This window comes from Polypterus senegalus, chromosome 16 (genome assembly GCF_016835505.1).
Source record: "Polypterus senegalus isolate Bchr_013 chromosome 16, ASM1683550v1, whole genome shotgun sequence".
Taxonomy (NCBI): Eukaryota; Metazoa; Chordata; class Cladistia; order Polypteriformes; family Polypteridae; genus Polypterus; species Polypterus senegalus.
Genome location: NC_053169.1, coordinates 5604721 through 5626926, shown reverse-complemented (window position 1 = coordinate 5626926; position 22206 = coordinate 5604721). Strand labels below are relative to the sequence as shown.

The following is a 22206-nucleotide window of genomic DNA, read 5'->3' as shown; positions in this document are numbered from 1 at the left end:
TGAATTCTCTTGATGCTTGCTTTTTAAATTCTGTGCCTAAATTCTGTGTTTGGTTTTTTTTTTTTTCCCCCCAACCTGCAGGTTGCTGTGCTGTTAATAGACACTCAGGGAGCCTTTGACAGTCAGTCCACCATCAAAGACTGTGCCACAGTGTTTGCTTTAAGTACAATGATCAGTTCAGTGCAAGTAAGTAAAATGGGGGTGCTAGTTTTTTTGGGGTTTTTTTTTGTCAGCAATTTGTGTTCACTAATTTGTGATAAAGTGATCTCTCTATTAAAAAAAAAAAAAAAATCTTGCGACGATATGTGATCTTTGGAAGAGGGACAGACAGCCACTTTCACGTCCCGCGAGATGGACCCGTTACGTTGTACTTGCAACCTTTGGAAGCAAGTCCCATGATACACATGCAGAGCAGGTTAGAGATCATGGTAGTCGGAAAATTCAAAAGTCTCAAAAAAGGAGAGTAAAGATCGCATTAGCGCAAACAAATGGAAAATATTACTCTGTGAAATAACAGAACAGCGAAGAGATTAAATAGTGTGAGGATGTCCAGGGGATGAGACAAAAGGACAGCTGCTGTACAGGCTTTTAAATGTTCAAAGTGCCGCACGAGATGCAGATGACGCGACGCGGCACGGCAGCAACAGCTGATCGAGCAAAACGGAGGTTTAAAAAAAAATGATGGTTCCCGTTGTATCACCGTTTCAGAAGAGTGACATCTCCTTGGGGTGCGTTCAGCCCCCCTCTTCACAATGGCATGTAGCGCTGGCCGAGGGGAAAGGGGTTGGCGAGCGAAGCGAGTAAAAATTAAATAAATAGTTAAGTCTTAATCTGTTCTTTAAATTTTGTCAGACATCTGCTTTGTGTCACATTTAATTAACTAATGTCTCATTCTGCAACTGCTCATTGGAGGGTATGTCAAACTTGACAATGCATCTGATGATCTCTTCACCAGGGTATGATGAGAAATGACCTAGAATGTCAAATTACCTGACCTTCCTGACCGCTTTCTAGCTCAGTTGCTCATTCCTAAAGTATCAAGAGCTTGCTGCTTTTTCTGACCTTCAGTAATATTGCCCAATGGAGCTGGAGCCCATACAAAGGGTTTAAAGGTGTCCATTCTCCCCAGCCCGTTTTTTCCATCCCATCATCGTGTATAAAACATGAGACCTCACAAACAGATAAGAGGAGGCTTGTCTGATGTCCAAACACTCGCACATTGCTCAAAACTGCCTTATATGCATTGCACTTCCAGGTGGCTGCTCACTGGTTATCCACTGTTCAGCACACCGTGCCTTCCCTTACGACTTAAGACATAATCGATCGGCTATCGCACTCCATGACCAGTGGCTATGGGAGCTTACAGCAGCCGTCCCTAACTCTCAGGATTATACAAATGAACTCTACAGCTTACAATACTGGAAAAAGTTGTGTAATGTGGCATAACCAACTGCATGCTCAAAGGACAGCTCTGTCCCCTTTTCTCCTCCAGAACGTCTTGTATTGACATAAGTATGGGTGGTGTAGTGAACTGCTGCACAAAAGCCATCTCGACCAAGCTTGTGTTACTTGGATATCCAGAAGGAAAATTCTACTTTCACCATAGTTCAGTTTTTTTTTGTTTGTTTTTTTTTTTTAAATGTTGAAATGAAAAGTAAATGCTGATTTAATGGTATGATTCATAACCGCTTACTCACTTGTATTTTAGAGATGAAGTGCATTTTTAACCAAGCTATAACTGTGTCTGATGCAGAATCGGAAGAGAGAAATGTGTCGCGATTTTAATTTGTTCACTCTCTGACCTGCTGGATTTTGGGAGTAATGTCTATTCCGAGATGGCAACCACCCCTACATGGGCTGTCATGTCATTACAGGGTCCACAGCCCGTACACACTAGACTGAATTAGTCACCTTTAATAACCTTGCGTTTTATGTGGGAGTAAAACTCGGAGGGAAAGATCAGAGCATTGAAACCACTTTGACAAGATTGTGCCATTTAGCTCAACAAGCTCACCAATCAGATTTACAGAGAGTCTCCAAAATAACAGAGGACCTTGACATCTTGACTCAAAAGTCCAGTTCTCCAACACACTACTGTACTTGTTACGTGTTCGGTTGTTCTGTGATTGTTTGTGTGAAGACAAACTTTCAATACTTGTGGAAATCCAAGGGCCAAATTTTACACGTGTGTCACCTTGAGTAAAGAAATGAGCAAAAAGTAGTAAATTTAAACACAAGCTGTGCACAGGCCAGAGTCTAAACCCCGTATTGAGCTGTGCCACAATAAAACCCTTGCATGACATTTGGGAAAAATCCATTTCTTCTAAAATATTAACTCATATTCCCCATTTAACTCTTATGTGGTGTCATCTCTGTATAATAATTTCAAGTGGCCGCCTAGTGATGATTCCACATTTTTGGGGACTGTTTCTCATACAGATGACACATCGTACTTTCTAAATGTCATTCGTATAATCAACTGCATTTAAGCTGTATTTCTCTCAAGTATACTTTACTAGAAACTGACTTTGGTTCTCTAAGTCATCTGTTTATTTCAGATAATTTTGAATTCTGGCAATTCTAGTTTTAGTCAATTGTTTTCACTGTTAATGACATCAGTAGTCCTAAGCAGTGGATGCCCATTGACACTTTTTTTTATGAGAATTCACTGATGGTTTTCTGTTTACTAGGCCGCCACCTGCTGGCTAAATAAACATGCCTTTCCAGTCATTTCAGTATTTAAAGCAGTGTGTCCCAACCTCGGTCCTGGGGACCCCTGTGGCTGCTGGTTTTTGTTCCAACCAACTTCTGTTTTTAATTGGACTCCTGAGCTGATTAAGTGACGTGTTAATTCCCAAGTTCTGTGTTTTGGGAGCAATTATAGAAATTAGAAAACTAAGTTTTGTAAAAATATATATATATATATATATATATATATATATATATATATATATATATATATATATATATATATATATATATATATATATATATATATATAAAAATATTAATGTACCAGGCAGTTATATGGGTAAATTTTTATTTTTTTTTCTTAACAATATTTTCATTCTAATTTTCTAGGTGTTCTAATTGTTTAATTAGCATCATACCCACCAATTAGTAAATAATGGATTAAAGTAGTTGCAGCCTTTGATTATTCAGTGTTTGCCAGCATGTCTACCCTGCTCATTTTTAATTAAGATAAAACAAAGGGGAAAAACTGCATAGAGAGGGCAAAATAGAATGAAATCAACAAAAGAGAGTTAAGCATTTAAATCTATAGTGAAAGCAGAAATATTTGTAAATGTCTTATAAATGGTAAAAATCATGATGCTGTGCTTCTGAATGTAGAATAAAAGAAAAAACAATAGCAACTAATTGAGGTGGTTGGTGTCACTGATTAGGAATCTGGTTGGAACAAAAACCTACAGGCCCAGTGGGGCAGAGGTAGCGAAACACGGAGTTTAAGGATATTCAAAAGTGAGAAGCTTCAGGTCCACTGTAGTTGTAATCCTGCTCCTTTGAAAGCTGCTGTACCCCAGTCTTCTGCAAATACCCAAGAATATAGTTTTCAGTAGAGCCACCATTTGCAAGACATTTTGCAGTTTGGAGTGTTGCAATGAGCAGGAACTTGGTGTTAAGAGGTGGTGCTTACTTGATTTCTGTGAACTAGTAAAGAAAAATTAAATTGAAGTTAAATGGATAAATAAGACCGTGTTAGTATAGAACTGGTGACAATGTACAGTATAATGAGAAAATGTTAAAGCAGCGGGGCAGGGACAAATTTAACAGTTTTAAAGGTGTCTTTCAAATATACAGCCTTCCATTTGGGGGGTGTGTGTGTGTTTATAGTGTGTAATCATTTTCTTCTCCCCTGTTGCCTGTACTTTTTAGATTTATCAGGTCTCTTTACTCTCTATGGCTCAAGTTGATTTGGCAGTGGATATCGCCAAGTGTTGGAAATTGTGTAAAATACAGTATGTAAAGTTGTGTACTGTAATTTTAAAGACTATGCAAGTAAATAACTTTTTTTTGTCCTTTTTTAAGACAATGACCATTGTACCATACAACTGCGGAGGGTGTGTTGGTTGTGGGAGTTGTAGGATTAAAAACAAATTGGTATTTCCTGCATTAATAGTTCAACATATTTAGTGACAAAATTCTGTTCTCCTTCCCATTTCTATGTAAATGATGCCTGGAAGCATAGAATTACTTGTGTGCTGGCATAAGAATTTAAATATGGATATCTCCTCTTTATTCGGTGTGTAAATGTCTTGTTTATTTAATAAAATTTGGGGCAAGATAAGCGAACCCCCACAGTCAAACCTGCCAGTTTGATGTTTTGAAAGTTAAGAAGTGAGACATGGTGGCGAATTTGAATCTAATATAGATAATTCATGTTTTTTGTTTTTGTATTTTGAATGGTAAAATTTAAAATGTTTCTCTTGCCTTAATTCTGCAAGTCTCCTGCAGTGTAGCACACAGATTTTTGGTAGAATATATCCTTGCATCTTTAATATAGGGCACTGAGATGAACAATTACAAAATGGCAGATTGTGGTGAGGCAGGAATAAAATTTTGCTTTAGCGTTCATCAAAGTGGTAGGTAGTCTCCATCATACTTTCTCAAAATAACAAAACTCTTCAATTAATCATCCATAGTCTGAAAACCTGTGTACCTTTTGTTTGTACTTATATAATTTTTGTCTTTGTTTTTATTAACGTTTTTAAAATACATTACTGAACCAAGCAGTAAAATGAATATGGAAAAGCAATCAAAACATTAGAAAAATAACTAGTACTCCGCACTGTGCATTGTAGATCTGCAGAGTGTAGTAACCAGAGGAATGTTTTCTATAATGCGTTTGTTTTGTTTTTAAGGTCTATAACTTGTCTCAGAACATTCAAGAAGACGACCTTCAGCATCTGCAGGTAATCTGCCTTTCTTAATTCTCCAAATATTTTGATGTAGGCAGAGACCCTCCAAGGAGGAACTTTAGGAGTGCAGGCACTTTTTGGATCCTTTTCAAGAGTCATTTATTTGTAGTTTGACCCATGAAATAATATGATCTAATAGGCTAATCTCCTTATACAGCATGTGATCCCCTCTTACTTTGAATGACCTGTAATGATTTGGTATACTTCTGAATATTATGGTAGTATTCCACTCAAAATGTTAGAGGCCTTTGAGTCTAACATTTTTTAATTGTGTGTGTGTATATGTATTTATATATATTTTTATATATTTTGTGTGTGTTTGTATTTGCCTTACTAAATCTCCCCTTTTAAATTCACTAGCTCTTCACAGAATATGGACGGCTTGCAATGGAGGAAATCTACCAGAAGCCATTTCAGGTATCTGATCTCCTTAGTTTTTCAGACACAGCCTTCTACTTTGAAGTAGCACTAGTTGTTAAATTATAGGTTACCACTTTATTTTAGTTATGGGGTGGCGAATAAGTGTGTGTTCCCCTGGTGAATGTGTAAGTTTGCTCACTTAACAAAGAAATGACCAGTCTCTAATTTTATGGTAGTTTCATTTTAATGGAGAGAGACAGAATATCAACCAAAAATCCAGAAAAAAAACACATTATATAAAAGTTATAAATTGATTTTCATGTCTTTGAGAGAAATAAGGATTTGATCCCCTACAACCCTGCCAGAATTGTGTCTCACAGATTAAATCAATCAATCCGTTAGATACTTCTGATCTCAACTCGTGATGTTTAAAGCACACCTGTCCACAGAATCAATTTCTTCCATTCCAACCTCTCCATCACCGTGGGCAACACCAAAGAGCCGTCAAAGGACATCTGGGACAAGGCTGGAATGGGCTACAAGGCCATAGGCAAGAAGCTTGGTGAGAAAGTGACCACTGTTGGGGTGATTATACGGAAATGAAATATAAAATGACCATCAATTGCCTTCGGTCTGGAGCTCCATGCAAGATCTTGCCTCATGTGGTGAGCAGAAAAGCGGGCTCAAAGCATAAGGTTTCCACCTCTGTGCTTGACTGTGGGGATGGTGTTCTTTGGGTTGTACTCGGCATTTCTCTTCCTCCAAACATGGTGGGTCGAGTTGATAAACATTTTGATTTTGGTTTCATCTGACCACAGCACTTTCTCCCAAGCCCTCTCTGAATCATTTAGATTTTCACTGGCAAACTTAAGATGGGCCTGTGCATTCATGAGCAGGGGGACCTTGTGGGTGCTGCTAGATTTCAATCCATTGGTGACTGTGGTCCCAACTGCCTTCAGATTATTTTAACAAGCTCTTCCCGTGTAGTTTTGGGCTGATCCCTCACCTTTCTCGTGGTCATCCTCACTCCATGAGGTAAGATCTTGCATGGAACTCCAGACCGAGGGTGACTGATGGTCATTTTATATTTCTTCCATTTCCAAATAATTGAACCAACAGTTGTCACCTTCTCACCAAGTTTCTTGCTGATGGTCTTGTAGCCCAGTCTTGTCCCTGACGTCCTTTGACAGCTCTTTGGTTGTGCCCATGGTGGTGAATTTCCCCTTGGGATTAATAAAGTATTTGTCTCTCTATTGGGTTGTCCTTCCACTTGCCACTGTAATTGCAAAAGATGTATATAATTTTATATACTTATTTTATAATAACTGCGCAAAGGCCAGTTGGTTTATTGTAGATGGAAATGGTACCTGGATCCAGAGTGTGTGGTGTGTACCGTGAATGTCTGCATGCATTTCTCTAGCACCAACGAACAAAGCAGGAAATCTTGTGCCCTCTGGGTATTTCGCTGCCTTCATGAGCTATGAGACAGACCAATTATGAGGCTCCCTTTGGAGAAATTTCACACTCACTTTGACTTGATGACTCCCAAGGGGACATTTCATAGAAAACAGTGCTGCTCAAATATTGTGATGTAACAGTGACGACCTCGCCTTTTCTCTCATCTCTAAGGTGTATGTAATAAAAATGGTAATGACCAAGTCTGCCAGAAGTTGGATTTTTTGCTTGAATTTTATTTGGAGGAATGAGACGCATCCTTAAATCTGCGGAGTTTGTTTTTTGATTTTCAAAACCCTTTTGTTGCTTCCTTTCCTGACCAAACAAGCAGTTCATTGATGTTTGAATGCATTCCAGAATACCCATCAGAAATTCATGTGAACACAGCAGTGTATAGATGGGATGTCGCAGGTGTCGCCTTCAAAAATTCCCTTAGCATTTAATGGTAGCATTACCTGCCATTACTCATTTTAGGCACCAAAAGACATTTTGTCCTGAAGAGCATATTTCCAAACCAGCCACGAACACTCAATTTCTGTAGAGAACATCAGAACTCGATGTATTGTGTTATCTGTGTTTTATTTATTTTTTTCCTAGACGCTTATGTTTCTCATAAGAGATTGGAGTTTCCCATATGAACACCCATATGGCCTGAAAGGAGGAATGAGCTTCTTAGAGAAGAGGTTACAGGTACATTTTTTTTTTTGATTTTTGCTATCCTGACAGTGTTGTACAAAATGTATTGATGGCTTTGAAATATTTCCACTTACAGTTGAGTAATTTTTATTATTTTGGTTTTTGAGATGCTGATGACAGACATTACATTTGTTTCTCAAATTTAGTTTAATCGAAAGCTAGCATGATTAATTCAGTCGGTGAGCTGCCTTGAGTTTTTGTGCTAACTTTTAGTTAAATTGTTTCCTTTATTACCTTTATTTCTTCAATATGCCATTAGATTGACTGTTTTGCTTCTAACAATGGAGGAGCTCTTTGTCATAAAGAAACAAGCCAGCCACTATTGCACAGTTTTTTGTCAAGAGTGGGTTATTCAATAAAATGATTTTCTGACTTTCCCAGAAGTTTATGTTCAGTTATGGGAGGCGGAGGACTATGTTAGCAGCATAAGACACAAGGCAGAAAGCAACTCTGAGAAGGATGCCAGGTCATAGCAGGGCCCACTCATACAGGGACAATTCAGAGACCCGAAGTAACTGGAACCTATAAGTCTTGAGAGATGGGAAACTCTCATCAGTGTTGAGTGAATAAGTAAACTCTACATACATGACAACTGAGCCCCGGATACCAGGAGTGATGGCCACCGAGCTGTGAGACGTACATTTGATTTGTGATCTGGCCTTATGGAGTCCTTTCTCCAATAAATTCATCCTGGAGTTGCCTAGTCTTCTGTGACACTCTAATGAATGTAATCCAAGATTCCAACAGTAATTTTACTAAAAGAATAATACATTTCTGAAAGTATGTGGATGGTAGTCTCTGATGTTGTGAGTGAAAACAAATACTTTTATTAGACTTTCCATCGGTTCATTTGTATCTAGCACTTAAATGAGTTCACCTTAACCAGGCACTTAACTAAGCAAATACCTGTAAGTACAACTCCAGGTACCAATATTCAGATCTGCTTAATTTGGTTTCTGGGTTGTGATGAGCTGGCACCTGTACTGGCCGAGTTGAGTGCAGGGCAGAGGCCGACCCTGGGCAGGGCACTAAATAAGTAAAACGAGATTGTTCAGTAGATTATTTTATTTTTTTAAAAATTGTGTGAAAACAATTCAATAAACATTAACTGAGATCATGGGGCTGGCAGTAGGCTTGAGTATTTAGCCATGGACTTTCTTTAGGATGCGGTGGTCTTTATTCTGTTCTTGACTTTTATGTCTTAGGTCAAACAAAAACAGCATGAAGAGCTCCAGAATGTGAGAAAACACATTCACTCCTGCTTCTCCAATATCAAATGCTTCTTACTGCCACACCCGGGTCTTAAAGTTGCAACAAATCCAAACTTTGATGGAAGGTTAACAGGTACCCAATTTTGGTTTTCTATGAATTGTCCATTTAAAATGTGTGTTGTTAATGTGCCATTTATTTATACACTAGCAACTTGGCGCGCACTACGCTGCACGTTGGATGACCACAGTTGAAGGACTCAATCGTAAGGACCTCTCGTCGGGTGTCTCATTGGCACGCTTTTTCCTCTTTCTTTCATGATCACGGCGTAATCTGTCTTCTCTCTCTGTAGGGGTTTCAGTTGCCTTTCATTGTGCGGCAGAGACGCGTCATTGGGCTAATCTGTGTGAATGCTGAGTGTCCATTTCTTGCGAGCGACTGTCACGCCTTTGCCTCTTTGCTTCGTAATGACGCTGTAATGTGTCCTCTCTCGCAGAAACAGGTTTAGTTGCGTTTTCGTTTCGGCATTGTTCCGTAAGGTGGTCTCCGTACAAGTGCACATGGGTAGCTGAAGACGGAAAAGCATAGTGGGCATAGTGACACACACGAATTGGTGACCAGGGGAACCATCCGACTCAGACGCAGGGCTCGAAATACTCAAGTGCACATGTTATTTATAATTTAATATTTTTTTTTGTTATGAACTTCCCCAAAAGAGTTGATCCCTATAAATAGTTAATAGTATATCAACAATATAATCTGTTGTAGTACGGGTGTTAATTAGCGTCACACCTCATAACCTGCATACACCACGTGTTTGGCTGTAACGCCAGAAGCGAGGGGGACGCTGTAAGGGTAGGTTGTGTTTTCCGTTTCTTTTGTGATTTTTTTTTTTTATTTCATTTTATTGATTTATTTAATAGGCAGAGGGGAGAAGACGTTAATGTGACTCTTTGTCTATTTCTTTACTTTTGTTTTGAAAAGATTTTCGGGAACAGGAAAAATAAAAGCAAAGGGGAAAGAACGGAGGGGGGTAAGCTGGAATTCTGAGAGGGGACGGACTGGGGCTTTTCTATGGGGCGCCTATACAGCCAAAAGGAACCCGGACACTGCGCTGGGCTTTTATTATATAGATACTGGCATATTGCGTGGAAGATCTTGATTTAAAAAAAAAAAATGTGCTTAAGAACCGAAACCTCAAATTAACAGTACTTCTTGCCATAATAGTCGCCATAATGGTGGTAACTAAAGGTCCTGCATTCCTTAAATTTTCAGAGGTACCTCATTGCTATAGACCAGTAACATAAAACCAATTTAGACAGCTACTCCCTGTCTGTCTGCCTGCCTAAGATGCCTTTGTGCCTGCTGCCTTAATTCAGTTAAATAAGGTGACAAGTTGGTAAAGCAATTTGCTGTTTTCCCATTTTTAAATGTTGAAAGCTTTTAGTAAATTAAGGTTGACTGCTAGAGGGTGAAATGTATTTGGAGGTTGACTTATCCACATGTTTGTTAGGTTTAATTAATTACATTTTAATGTAGGGGGCTAATTTGAAACTGCATTTAACATGATGGCATGTTTTAAGGTTATGACTTAGGTTGGTTTTAATTTCATTCCTAGCATCAGATCACCCAGGGCAGCCATATCCTGGCCTCTACATTAATGAATGTGTCCTTGCAGCACATTTTCTTCATTTTGTACTACGGGAAATGGTTCTTTGAACTCCAACTTAATTTTCAAGTGCTATGCAAGAAATGGTCTTTTTGCTTGCATATTTTATGAAGAGTGGAAATTACACCTTTTTTTTTTTGACAGTTTAAAATAACAGCATATCTGAAACATTCTCTGATCATTTAAATTGTCATATTTTATTTTTTGGATGCTTTATTTTCTTGCAGATATAGATGATGAGTTTAAAATAGAGCTGGAGAAGCTGGTGCCGTTAATTCTGGCTCCCGAGAATTTGGTGGAAAAAGAAATTAATGGATCTAAAGTGACTTGTAGGGATCTTGTGGAGTACTTCAAGGTGAGCTTTTTGTAATTTGTATATAAATAAATACAAAGACCTCTTCTTTGAAAATTGTAGTGGGTTTTAACCTCCTTGTGTTTTGACTCTCAGGCGTACATGAAGATTTACCAAGGTGAGGAATTGCCTCATCCCAAATCTATGCTTCAGGTAATTCATTTTATTTCCAGTCTTTAAAGAGTTCTCTTTATCATCAGCTGCTTGTAATTAAAATTAGGCTGATCTTTCTAACCAAACTGAATTGTATCCAAATTTGACCTATATACATTTTGGGAATTTTTGTATAAAGAAAAACATTGTAAAAATTATAGTTAAGACCATCCTGTGGCAGCCCTTCCAACCTACCTCACTCTGTCTCGATCATGAAGTGTAGAATAAACGGCCAACAATTCTGTAAGTCGGCAGCATCCTCCGTTTCCAAATTCAAGTTGTTGCTGCTAGGCTGCTGATCTGTATCACACAATTGAACAGCAGTAGCTTTAAGAACGTATTACCAGTGCTGCAACAATTTTTATTACTAGTGGCCTAAGGGACCCTTATGAACTCTGTTAATCTGATATGCTGTTGTACTTGAGAATTCTTTTAAGCATCAGATATATGCTCACGTTGCAAAAATAGATACCATTTATCTCACGACTCATTTTCTTGTATCTATGAAGCTGTATATTTTTTACAACTAGGGGTGTTTGTGCACATACTGTATATAGATATTCCATATAGATGGATATACATAAATCTGATTATCTATGTAATTATTCCTTATGCACATCCTCAAAACAAGTTCTCTGGGATAATAATTTGCCATCTCTACTTGGACTTTAGTACTGTTGTCATTATACATTTGTGGAAGCCAGTTATGTCTCAGATGCATAAAAATTTTTAATGGTTTGACTTTTTAAAATTGATGGCCCATCTGTTTGGGTTTCACAGTTGATTTTTGTGTTGGCACTGTACCCTTTTTTTGTTTTTTCTTTTTCTGAAAGATGCCTTTTTAAAACCCTGCTAATCAAGGAAGATTTAGGTGTGTATATATAATGAAACACAAATACTGGAGCCACAAGACCCGGTCGCAAGAGTGATCTTATTTGTTAATGAATGGACAAGAAGATGAATGCTCCATTTTTGTTGGCACTGTGTGTTAGACAACCTTTTAATTTCAATTAAATGGCAGGCTAATTTGTCACTAGGTATGGAAATATTAAACTTTCAATCTACATAGCACACTCGACCATATTGGGTCACCCAGCATCCCTCTGCTTCAGTCCAGGTTTGTGCATTCTTACCAATTTTATGAATGGACTCCTTTACATTACAAAAAATGTACATAAATAAATATATATATAAATAATATAGGAACATACAACTTAAGTAGGCCTGCAGGGATACACCATTTGTGAAAAGTTTATTTTATTCAGCCACACGCCCCGTCGCTAAGCCACGAGTGCAGCAATTATTTATTTTTTTTTTTAAAAGTGGCCTTTTGACATGAGCTGTGGACCTGCTACACCACAAGAGTACCTTGTAGATTTGGGTGTTAGGTGCTAGAAAAGAAAGTATGGAATGCAAAAGCCTTTGCTATTCAGTCCCTGTAATTTTTAAAGTGAGAAGCAGAAGTTCAGTACACGCTTCATCTTTAAACTTGAGCAGACGCAGAGCTCCACTGTAGGAGAGAATTCCATCTCCCCTCTGGACACATGAGAGCCCCTTTCAGACATGTGCATTTGTTCCAGACTTCCCCTCTGCTATCTTGGATCCACATGCCTACCTCGCTATCGAGTTGCAGAATGTGTTTTAATATGAAATCTATGTAAGTAGTTTTTAGTGAAAGCGTTTAAATTCATTTTTAGAATGGAAAAAATAATCTTGCCTCCATCACTGATTTGTCCAGGATGAACTTTTGCCTGCCATTGCTTGTATTAGTTATTAATGTATATGATCTTGAGTCACATTTAGTTGATGAGCGCAGAGTGATGTCGTTTTATCATCTTTCAAACAGGCAACAGCAGAAGCTAACAATCTTGCTGCCGTTGCTGGAGCAAAGGACTTGTATGGCAAAAGTATGGAGCAGGTGAGTATTGATCAGCATAGCTTATTGTGAGAACACTTGGTTGGATGTGGACTCGCTCTGTTGTAAGGCTGTCGCATTAGCTAACAATTTATAGAGTTCATATTGAAAGAAATAAGTTTTGATATATTGAGAGTAAGTTAAAAATGATGGTTTTTGTGTACATTCACTTGGGCCATATTCCTTTTTTATAAATATTAAATCTTCAATGTGGTCACCTAAAACATATTGAGAAGTGTCAGTGCCCAGTATGAATCTGATTCCATGCTCATTCAAAATGACATGAAACCTGCTTCTTCAATTAGTGCATATAAGAAAACAATTAACTCCTTCAGGGCTTTTTTCTTTTTCAAAACAGTTTTCTAAAAAGCACACACAGCAACATAAAATACTTATTTACAACACGTCACTCTGTTTTCATGTTCCATGAGCCTCTACAGTATGTAAATTCACAAACTTCTAACACGTCTGTCTCATCACTTAAAGCTGAATGGCACTTTTTTTTTAACAAACAGCTGCCTGTCTTTAAGACAGTCCTAGTCTGATTTAGCAATAATACACAAAAAACAAATAAGTAATGCGGACTGAGTATTTTGCTTTGTGCCACTTTGCTCTCTTGCCCGATGTCTGCTGTTTTATATGTTGTTTACTCAACGGTCTTCAAACACTCGCAGGTATTCAACGACAAGTCAACGGGTCTAACGGTCCTCCTAGCAAAGAGGGTCCACCTATAACAGAGTTGTGACTTTTATTGATGTTTACAGCAGCTGATTATCGCCCTCTGCCCCTGGATGTTGACAAAAGATGACATCCGCCCTAAAAGAGTTAATCGGCTTGTCATGTTTCCAACTATACTTCTGCCTGAGGACCCAATAAAATGTCAGCTGTGCTCTTTATTTAAACTTGGATATTGTTTTACAAATGAGGAAGCTGAATGTACTAAATGGTCAATGTGTGTGTCACCCTTTGTTTTTTATTTATTTTTTTTTAAGCCGAATCTTTATTGCTATACCAATAATTGGTCTATGGTTCAGCTAATAGAAATGTCACACTGACACAACAATGCAGTTCTCTGAAGTGCCACATTGCTGTGTAACATATTTATATATAAAATATATATAAATAAAAATAAAGCAAGCCATCCTGTATTGCATTTTGCTATAATTGTAAAGGGGTTTGGGTGTTTTGGATTGACTTTACTTTAGTCCAGTATGTTCCACAGGATGAGCTAAGATTGTGTCCCACACCTATTGTGTTGCCCAGCAGCATGTCTGGGTATTATTTAGTTATGATGTATGCAGGCAGACCTTTTGAACCTGTTTTAGGATGTGTGTACTTTGCATGACATTTCTAATTTAGACTACATCACATATTTTAAAGACCCAGATTATTTTATTTAAATTTTTTTTCCTGATTTTGTTTAATTCTTTTTGCCACAGGTTTGTGGTGGTGACAAGCCTTACATTGCACCTTCCGATTTGGAAGCCAAGCACCTGGATTTGAAAGACTCCGCTGTCCGACAGTTCCGGTCTGTGAAGAAAATGGGTGGTGAGGAGTTTTGTCGGCGGTACCAGGAGCAGCTGGAGACAGAAATCGAGGAGACCTATGCAAACTTTATTAAGCACAATGACAGCAAAAATATCTTCTATGCTGCTCGCACACCTGCAACGCTCTGCGCTGTAATGTTCTTCATGTACATCGTCTCTGCAGTGACTGGCTTTGTTGGAGTGAGCTCCATAGCTACCCTATGTAACTTTATAATGGGAGTGGCACTACTGGCCCTCTGTATCTGGGCATATGTGAAATACTCTGGGGAGTTTCGAGAAATCGGAACCATCATCGATCAGATTGCAGAAACCATATGGGAACAGGTACGTACGAGTATCTTCTTAAATCCTATTACTCTAAAGCATCTCAAAAGTTCCACTTTGGAAAGGATCAGTTCAGCCATTATGATGGAGAAACAGGCTTGCTGGGGACCAGTGGGCACTTCTTTTTAGACACCTTTTTTGGACTGCTTTCTGATGTCCACAGCAAGTTTGCATTTTAGAAACAAAATAATTTGGTTTAGGCGTTCTAATTCTATTCAGGTAAAGTTACCAATACCGGTGGTGCATTTCCATGCAGTTGTATTTGAGTTGCTGTCTCGATCGCCAGGATTGACTGATGGCACCTCATTCTTTTTGGTGACTAACACTGATTGGCCTCTCATTGGGCCACAGTGGTATTCGCTAGCTCACCTGCTGTAGTGAACTAACTCACCCTCTTGGCTTGCTCTGAGCTCATCTTAATCAGGCCCAGTGTTTCATGATCGCTGCTCGATGATGGATCTTCCTAATGTGTCCCCTCTCATGTACACTCTGTCTACGGTAAGTTCTTGACTCTGAAAAACCAACAGTAAGATGCAAAACAAGCTCTTAAAGGAGCAGCCTTATGAAGTCAGATACCGCACTAAGATTAATATTGAAGTGGTGGTTTAATAGACATTGCTGTGTAGGACACAACACATTGGAATTAATCCAGCAGGATAACGCAACACTAAACTGCCAAGCATTTAAGGCAGAGGAAGAAAAACGTACAGCAAAGCAGTTGGCACTTTGCTGTAAAATGAATTTTGTCAATTGTGGTTAGTAAGGGGGGTGTGTGTGTGTTCAGGACAGCCTTCAACTGTTCCTCTGCCTCATTTGTCACCCGTGTTTTGGCAGTTTTGAATAGGTCACCAGAAACCCCTCCAACAGTCCAAATGGAAAAATCCAGTTGGGATTGGATTGCCCTGCAGTTGGTGCTTGCTGAGACTCACTTTTAAAGCTGAGTTTTAGCATGGCGCTTTGGCAAAACCTGACTGCTTCATATTGTGCAGCATCTGGTAATTTGGTACACTGAACCATCAATGAGAGCGTTGCTGGAAACAGGGCTCTCCTCTCAGATACAGTAATCTGGGGGGATCCTGAATCTGCCGGACCATTATAATGTAGGAACAGTTCACTTCATGCCCGTTTCATTCTAGAATTTCCTCATCTGTGCATTCAATGTATCCGTCCAAGTTGATATATGGCAGTAAGTCTTGCTTTCTGTCGAGGCAGACTCTTATTGGGCAAACAAGTGTGACTAACCCTGTCCAGATCACAGTTCCTTAAGGTGTCTCTCACACACACACACACCACTCACACACACACACACACACACACACACACACTATACAATATTGTGGAAAAGCTTTGCCTTTCACACTGACACTAAACATTAGGTTCTTTATGTTGGACCATACACTCTAAACCAGTGGTCTCAAACTCCAGTCCAGTCCTGGAGGGCTGTGGTGACTGCAGGTTTTTATTCTAACCCTTTTTCTTAATTAGTGCTACTTAATTTGTTGAACTAATTTTATTTGACTTGTTCTTGAAGACTCAGACCCCTTAATTGTTTCTTTTTTCCTTAATTAGCAGCTGAGCGACGAGTTCCAAAATGAGCTGATACAACTGGTGTCCATCATACAATATCTGAAAATAAAGAAAGGTGAGGGTCTCAGGAATGCTGATCTGCTCAGGTCTCCAAAACATTTTAGCAGAGCTCTTAGAGAAAATCAAGAATTTCAAAAATGTCTGCTATTTGACAACAAGAGCAGCAACAAGCCATGGAATTAAAGAACGAGTCAGTCTAATTGAGCAGCTGGTTGGAGTTTGAGGCCCCGACTTAGAAGTGAGTGAGCCAACAGAAGACCACCTGCTTGGGTGCCATTTAAGGAAAGAACTGAAGCAATTCAGAGGATCTTTGATGAAGTTCAAGGGAACAAATCTTAAAAATAAGTCCATTAAAATGAAAGGAAAAGGAGTTAATAGGCAGCAAAAATTGGTCACCAATTTTAAAAAAAGGGGTTAGAATGAAAACCTGCAACCACTGCAGCCCTCCAGGACTGGTGTTAGAGCCCACTGCTCTAAACTGTGATGTTTCATAGCGCTTTCATCTTGACGTCCACATCATGTGTGCCCACTAGGCGGTTGGGGATTCAGCCACTAAGCTGTAACCTTGCTCTAATAATACGGTGTCACTGAAGACCTTATTGGGGTGGGCTCACATCACCACTAATCCTCTAGCGAGTAACCACAGGCAGGTTAGCAGTGCGGCTGAACTGTTCTCTGATTCAGTATAACGTAATTATCTAATGTTTTCATGTGCTCTGACCATTTAGAGCTCCGACTCGTGGTGATTCACTGAAACACACCGGCTGATTTTAGAATATGCTTTAAGGTTCTTCCCGTAGCTTTAATTGGAAGCCTTACTGTTCTGTAATTTTTGGTAAATATGTGGAGTGTTTATCAAATATGACACTCGCCCTCATCCCATATACCATGGTTAGTACTGGGAGCCCACAGGCCTCAACAGAAGTGCTGCATCCTTTCCAGCCTTAGTGCTCACGATTGAGAAAACTCCAGTGGGGGGAAAAAAGTGTTGCTCTGAAAAGCACAAACCATTACACTGCAAACTGGGTCTTATTTAGGTTTTAAAAATCCAGTCTTAATGTAGTTACTTTCCAGGTGCCTGGTTTTCAATGCACGTTAAGAAATTTGGTAGCAAACGGATGTCCGAATGGAAATCAAAAATGGCCACTATAGCAGAGTGAAAAAAAAAAAAGTGGACAGTGGAGCATTGGCACAGGGTTTATTACCGAGTTTAGGTTCAGATGACGTCGGCCCTGTTTAATGTGTTCCCTCTCCAAACAAATGAAGCAAGATGTGCTCCCTGCAATTATTAAATAAGGACAAAAAGTGAATTGTATTGAACATCTGTCTATGTTTGGGTGTGTGCAGACTTTCGCCCTGACTCTCTTTGGTAGTTGGTAAAGGCTTGGTAGTATTTTTGATGGGCCTTTTTAATCAAAAACCCTGTTAAATTACTTTGACTGCTTATTAGAGGGGATTAGACAGAGTTCATTTGAAAATAGCACCTAATCTAACCTGACGCTCGTGGTCATTCCATAACTTCATTTGCTCGGCTCCTGTCACATGGCAGTGCCCGTCTGGCCAGCATGGTGCGAGTGTCCACATTCTTGTAAAGGACTTTAGTTCAAGTGAGGCTGGCTTGTCAGTAAGTGTTACCCACTTAAAACCTGAGATGTCACCTTTGGGAGTTGTAATCCTACTGACCACTTGAGACTTGAATGCTGGAGTGGAGTAAGAGCCTTGAGATTGTGACTCGGACTCCACAGCCCTGGAGTGCCAGTGTGTATGCAGATCCCATTAGTACAGTAATTGGAGTTCACTTTATGAATTAAGATTCACAATTCAGAGCGAGCTCTTTGCGTCTTGCTAAGCCATTTATTGGCCCAACATTGGTGTCCAGTGTATTCTCGGTCAAAGGATTTTGCTTACTGAAGAGTTTTGGGGGCATCTTAACAAATTCAGCCTGCGGATCACAAGAATCACCTTTTAAATATTCTGGGTAGAATCTGATGCGATATGGCACGTTTGTGATGGCTTATGGGTAGTCTGCGCACACACACACACACAGAGTGCAGCACCCAGCTCTTAGCCGATTTGAAGCCAAGGTCACATGAACATGGACGCACCATTGTTGAATGACATGCTGTGGTGTGACTACTTTGGTCAGAAGGGCCTGTGCAGATCAGTAAGCGGTTTTGGAAAGCCCACCTTGCAGTACCCCATGTCATCCTGTGGCTCGTGCAGATCCATAGCAGATATCCAAGTGAGATTCTGTGGTGAAGGCATTCGCCATGTCCATGTGGGAGTGACGTTGATGGTCACCAGGTCAGATTTCATTGGTTCCACTTGTTGTTTCCGCTTCAAGCCCAAGAGTGTTGCTGTTTTCACGTCTGTACCGACATCAGCAGGTTTGTCTCTGTCTGACCTGGGCTTCAACTAGATTGATACGCACAGCATGTTAATCTACCCATAAGCCATTGCAAATGTTGGATTGCATCAGCTTCTACCTGTTGTGGTTATCGCCTTTTACTTTTTCATTTAGTCTCGTATATAATGTCGTCTACTAACACATGCAGTTCCGTTATCCGTTTTATTTTAGACTCTGGCTCCCTGTTCCATAAAGATTTAATAAACTAATGTGACAAGTGACTGTCAGATGAAGTAACTCAGTGAGATGCTCCAACTTTCCTATCGAGTAGTTTAGTTGCCGAACACACGTGAATGTTGCGCCGCGTGTTCATTTTCCAACTTATTAATCTTCTTGCTCTTTCTTTCTCTTCCTTGCTGCACAGAGGACTCCACGAAAGGTGAGCCACCTGGCGGGAGATGGACGCTGAGCCGCCCCTCTTTGCCTCTTGCCCAAGTACTAACGGTGCGCTCCTTGTTTTTAGGTATTTTGCAGACTTTTTCAGTTGGCAAGAAGTCGAGTGACATGGCGAATGTTTGCATCAGCGCAAAGACTGAGACTTTCTGCAAACAACAATAACAAGAAGAGAAACTAGCGCCATGGCTCACTTTTTTTGTTTTTTTTTTTTCTTGCGTGTGTCCGCCGGGCTGATTTTAAAATCTGGTCTCCACGTATCCTGCCAGACCAACTTGTTAAGCTAAACTTTTTTTTGTGGTTCCGAGTTGCACATTCAAGGGCCCTCCATCGATTATTCCTGGAGAAGATCGCTTTTCTTGGTGGAGCAGCAGCAGCAGGCCCACACTCCGTCATTGTTTACATTTTTATTTGTTTGTTTTCCGTGTCTTTTTTTTTTTTTTGTACGTTTTTTGTTTTCATTTATTTTCATTGTTCTCATTTTTGCCATCTTTCATCCCCACCCCCCTCCTCTCTTTCACTTTCCCTCCCTCCCTCCATTCCCACTTTCTAGGTGTTGAAGCCTTTGAGTGATCAGCTCATGGAGGACAACATAAGACAGACTGTGGCCAACTCCATTAAAGCTGGCCTGACTGATCAGGTCACACAAAATGCCAAATTAAAAATGAACTGATGGGCGCCCCCAAAACCCCACCATACCCACCCCATTGACCTGGCCTGCCTGACCTCGAGTGCTGCCTGTAGACTAATGGACTCTGTGAACCAAAGTTTACAAAGCTGACGTTTCAAAAAGGCTTTGGAGGAAACCGCCGACGACTCAGAAGATGACCTGCCGGCTGCAGTCCTTCAGGGCACTCGTGGTGGTCTTCTCGTTTTCACCCGGGTGCACGATGTTGACATGTGACCAGTGAGTCCCACTCGGACCTCCTACAGCTTTCCTTTTCCTTCGCCCACCGTGGATTAGTCCATTTGTGAAGTTTTAATTGGACGATGACGACGAGCTTTAGCCATTTTTTTTTTTCTTTCTGAAAAATTGCACTGGAGTCGCGTAAAAGGCAATTTCAGGGAAAGGCAGCCAATCACTGCTTTGTGTATCTTTTGAAATTAAAAAGGCATCCGTAGAAATGATTGAAATACAAATCATCAACCTCCTCCTCCTCCTCCCGATTGTCTCCAAATTGTATTTGTATCTCGTCAGTCAGCCGCTGCAATTTTATTTGAATTCTCCTTTAGCGTCAGCCTGCCAGTTTTTAGCCATTTTGCACGTAGTGACGTCCACACCGCGCACGTGGCAGGGAGTGAACGCTGGCGGCGGGGAGAACTTTGAGATCACATTGCCTTGCCTCTTCTTCTTCTTTTTTTTTTTTTTAAGTTTTTATTTTTAATCTGTAAATGTGCCCTAAAGGTATAAGAAGTGACTTTCGGGTTTTTGTTTTCTGTAATATAAAAGTAAAGGGCATTGGATATGCCAACGTTTTAACAACAATTCCATCCAAACTGACGTCCGTCTGTACAGTGTGCTTACCGTCAGTTTTTCTATCCGATTAATAGGGCATGTATATTTAACTATAAATATATAAATACAGATTTTGTATCAAAAGTTTTGTAGTTTATTGGAAATCCTGGTTCCGTGGTAGGCTCAAGTACAGTTTCCGTAACGGAATGTTTTTTGTGGTCAATGTCCTAATGTGAGAATGCATTTAAAATTGGAGTTTTTGATATTTTTGTCATATAACCAACCTGCCTCCAGCACTGAGATTCCACCCCGCCTCTGGCAAAGCAATGGGAATGTTAAATAGTTGAACTTGATTTGTCCTTGCATTTTAAACTTTATTCCTGTAATTTATTTTTCAATACATAATTAAATCAAACGATATAGTATCATCATGCTTGTTGTCTCTTTACATGGACCACCGAGTGGTGCGACCCTGCATGTCCTCATCCGCGTGTCTTGTATGATTTTTGCTTTTTCTTCCTTCCACCAGAGTTTGGACCGAGCAAGCGAGCACATGGGGAAATGTGTAATTGGGAATGTTGTGTGCAGCAGAATTGCAGCCATTTTACCACCAGTATACCCAGTAGCCATAACCACTGTGGTGTTCTCAGATTAGAAATACACATCTGGGGACTGCTGGGTTAACATACTGGAAGAGGAGAGCAGCGAAATGTGATGCAGAAAAAGCCACACCCATGGGGGGGGCTTCTATAGAAAGCCACACCCCCCTGAGCCCACACACACACACACACACACACACACACACGCGCATTCCTCCAGTCCGTGTACGGTCAAAGGTTTGGAGTACAAAAGGAAACGAGTGAAGCAACGTCTGGGTGGCCTGGCCGGCTGGCAGAAGTGAATTTAAGGAGGGTCTTGAAGAGCGACTCCCAGTGCAGGATTGTGATGTTCTGGTCCGGCATGTTGGTGGTTACAGCTGGAGAGAAACTTTCAGTTCCTTGAGTTATTGAAATTGATGCACAGTCAATTGTGATGCTGCGCACCCTCGTCTGAGTTTCAACTTTTATCGTAGCCGTTGGGCCCGCTTTAGCGTTTCAGATGTGCTGACCGCAGTAATATACGGCGTCTCCTATGGCTCGTCATTAATTACCGTATCACTTAACCTCCTCAGAATTTTTTTTTCCTTCCCTCAAGAAAAAAAATGTGCTACAGGAACCTTTTGAATACTAAAATGTTAATACAGCAGGAAGGGCGTGCTGCGTGTCCACTGCTATACTCGGGCACATTTAGTATTCCTCCTGCATGTGACACATTTTGTGACCGTCCCCAGCACACGGCCCAATATCACAACTGGAACAGCAGAAGTGTCTCAGAGACTGACTGGGTAGACCAGCTGTGCCTGCTCCACACAATCAACTGTGGCCACCAGAGGGCACTCCTGCCACGCAATCCCTGGCACAGACAGACGGACGGAGACTCGAGTCCTGCCATCCAGCACAACTTTATTATTCTGGGAATGCGCTTTTCTTTGGGTCCCCACTGTTCACAAGCACCATGCAGCCCGGTCCCTTTTTGTTCCTCGTTCAGCTACCCGAGTGAAGTGAAGCTGCTCCTGGGGGCTCCAGGTGGCTCATTGGCCGGATCTGAAATCGCTCCCAGGTGTGGTGAAAGCCCAGTGTAACAGGGCTCTGCCACCTCCACAGCTTCCCCTGGTGGCATCCACAAAACCCAGCAGGATTGCAGCGA

The 22206-nt window shown here is 40.4% G+C and overlaps 1 protein-coding gene across 2 annotated transcripts in view; it reads left to right on the top strand.

Moving 5' to 3' along the window:
* atl2 (atlastin GTPase 2) overlaps positions 1-20888 on the top strand; it is a 106138-nt gene extending 85250 nt beyond the window's left edge. Inside the window, exons 4-14 of one of the 2 annotated variants that reach the window (XM_039738841.1) lie at positions 82-186; positions 4881-4931; positions 5298-5354; positions 7350-7442; positions 8654-8792; positions 10554-10681; positions 10775-10831; positions 12678-12749; positions 14186-14617; positions 18976-18990; positions 19075-19325. In XM_039738841.1, coding sequence (XP_039594775.1) covers positions 82-186; positions 4881-4931; positions 5298-5354; positions 7350-7442; positions 8654-8792; positions 10554-10681; positions 10775-10831; positions 12678-12749; positions 14186-14617; positions 18976-18990; positions 19075-19185 — 1260 coding nt within the window. In that variant the 3' untranslated portion in view covers positions 19186-19325. Of the gene's footprint in view, positions 1-81; positions 187-4880; positions 4932-5297; positions 5355-7349; positions 7443-8653; positions 8793-10553; positions 10682-10774; positions 10832-12677; positions 12750-14185; positions 14618-18975; positions 18991-19074; positions 19326-19557 lie in introns of those variants that run through there. The other variant, XM_039738843.1, reaches the window with a different exon arrangement.
* Positions 20889-22206: the final 1318 nt, after the last annotated feature.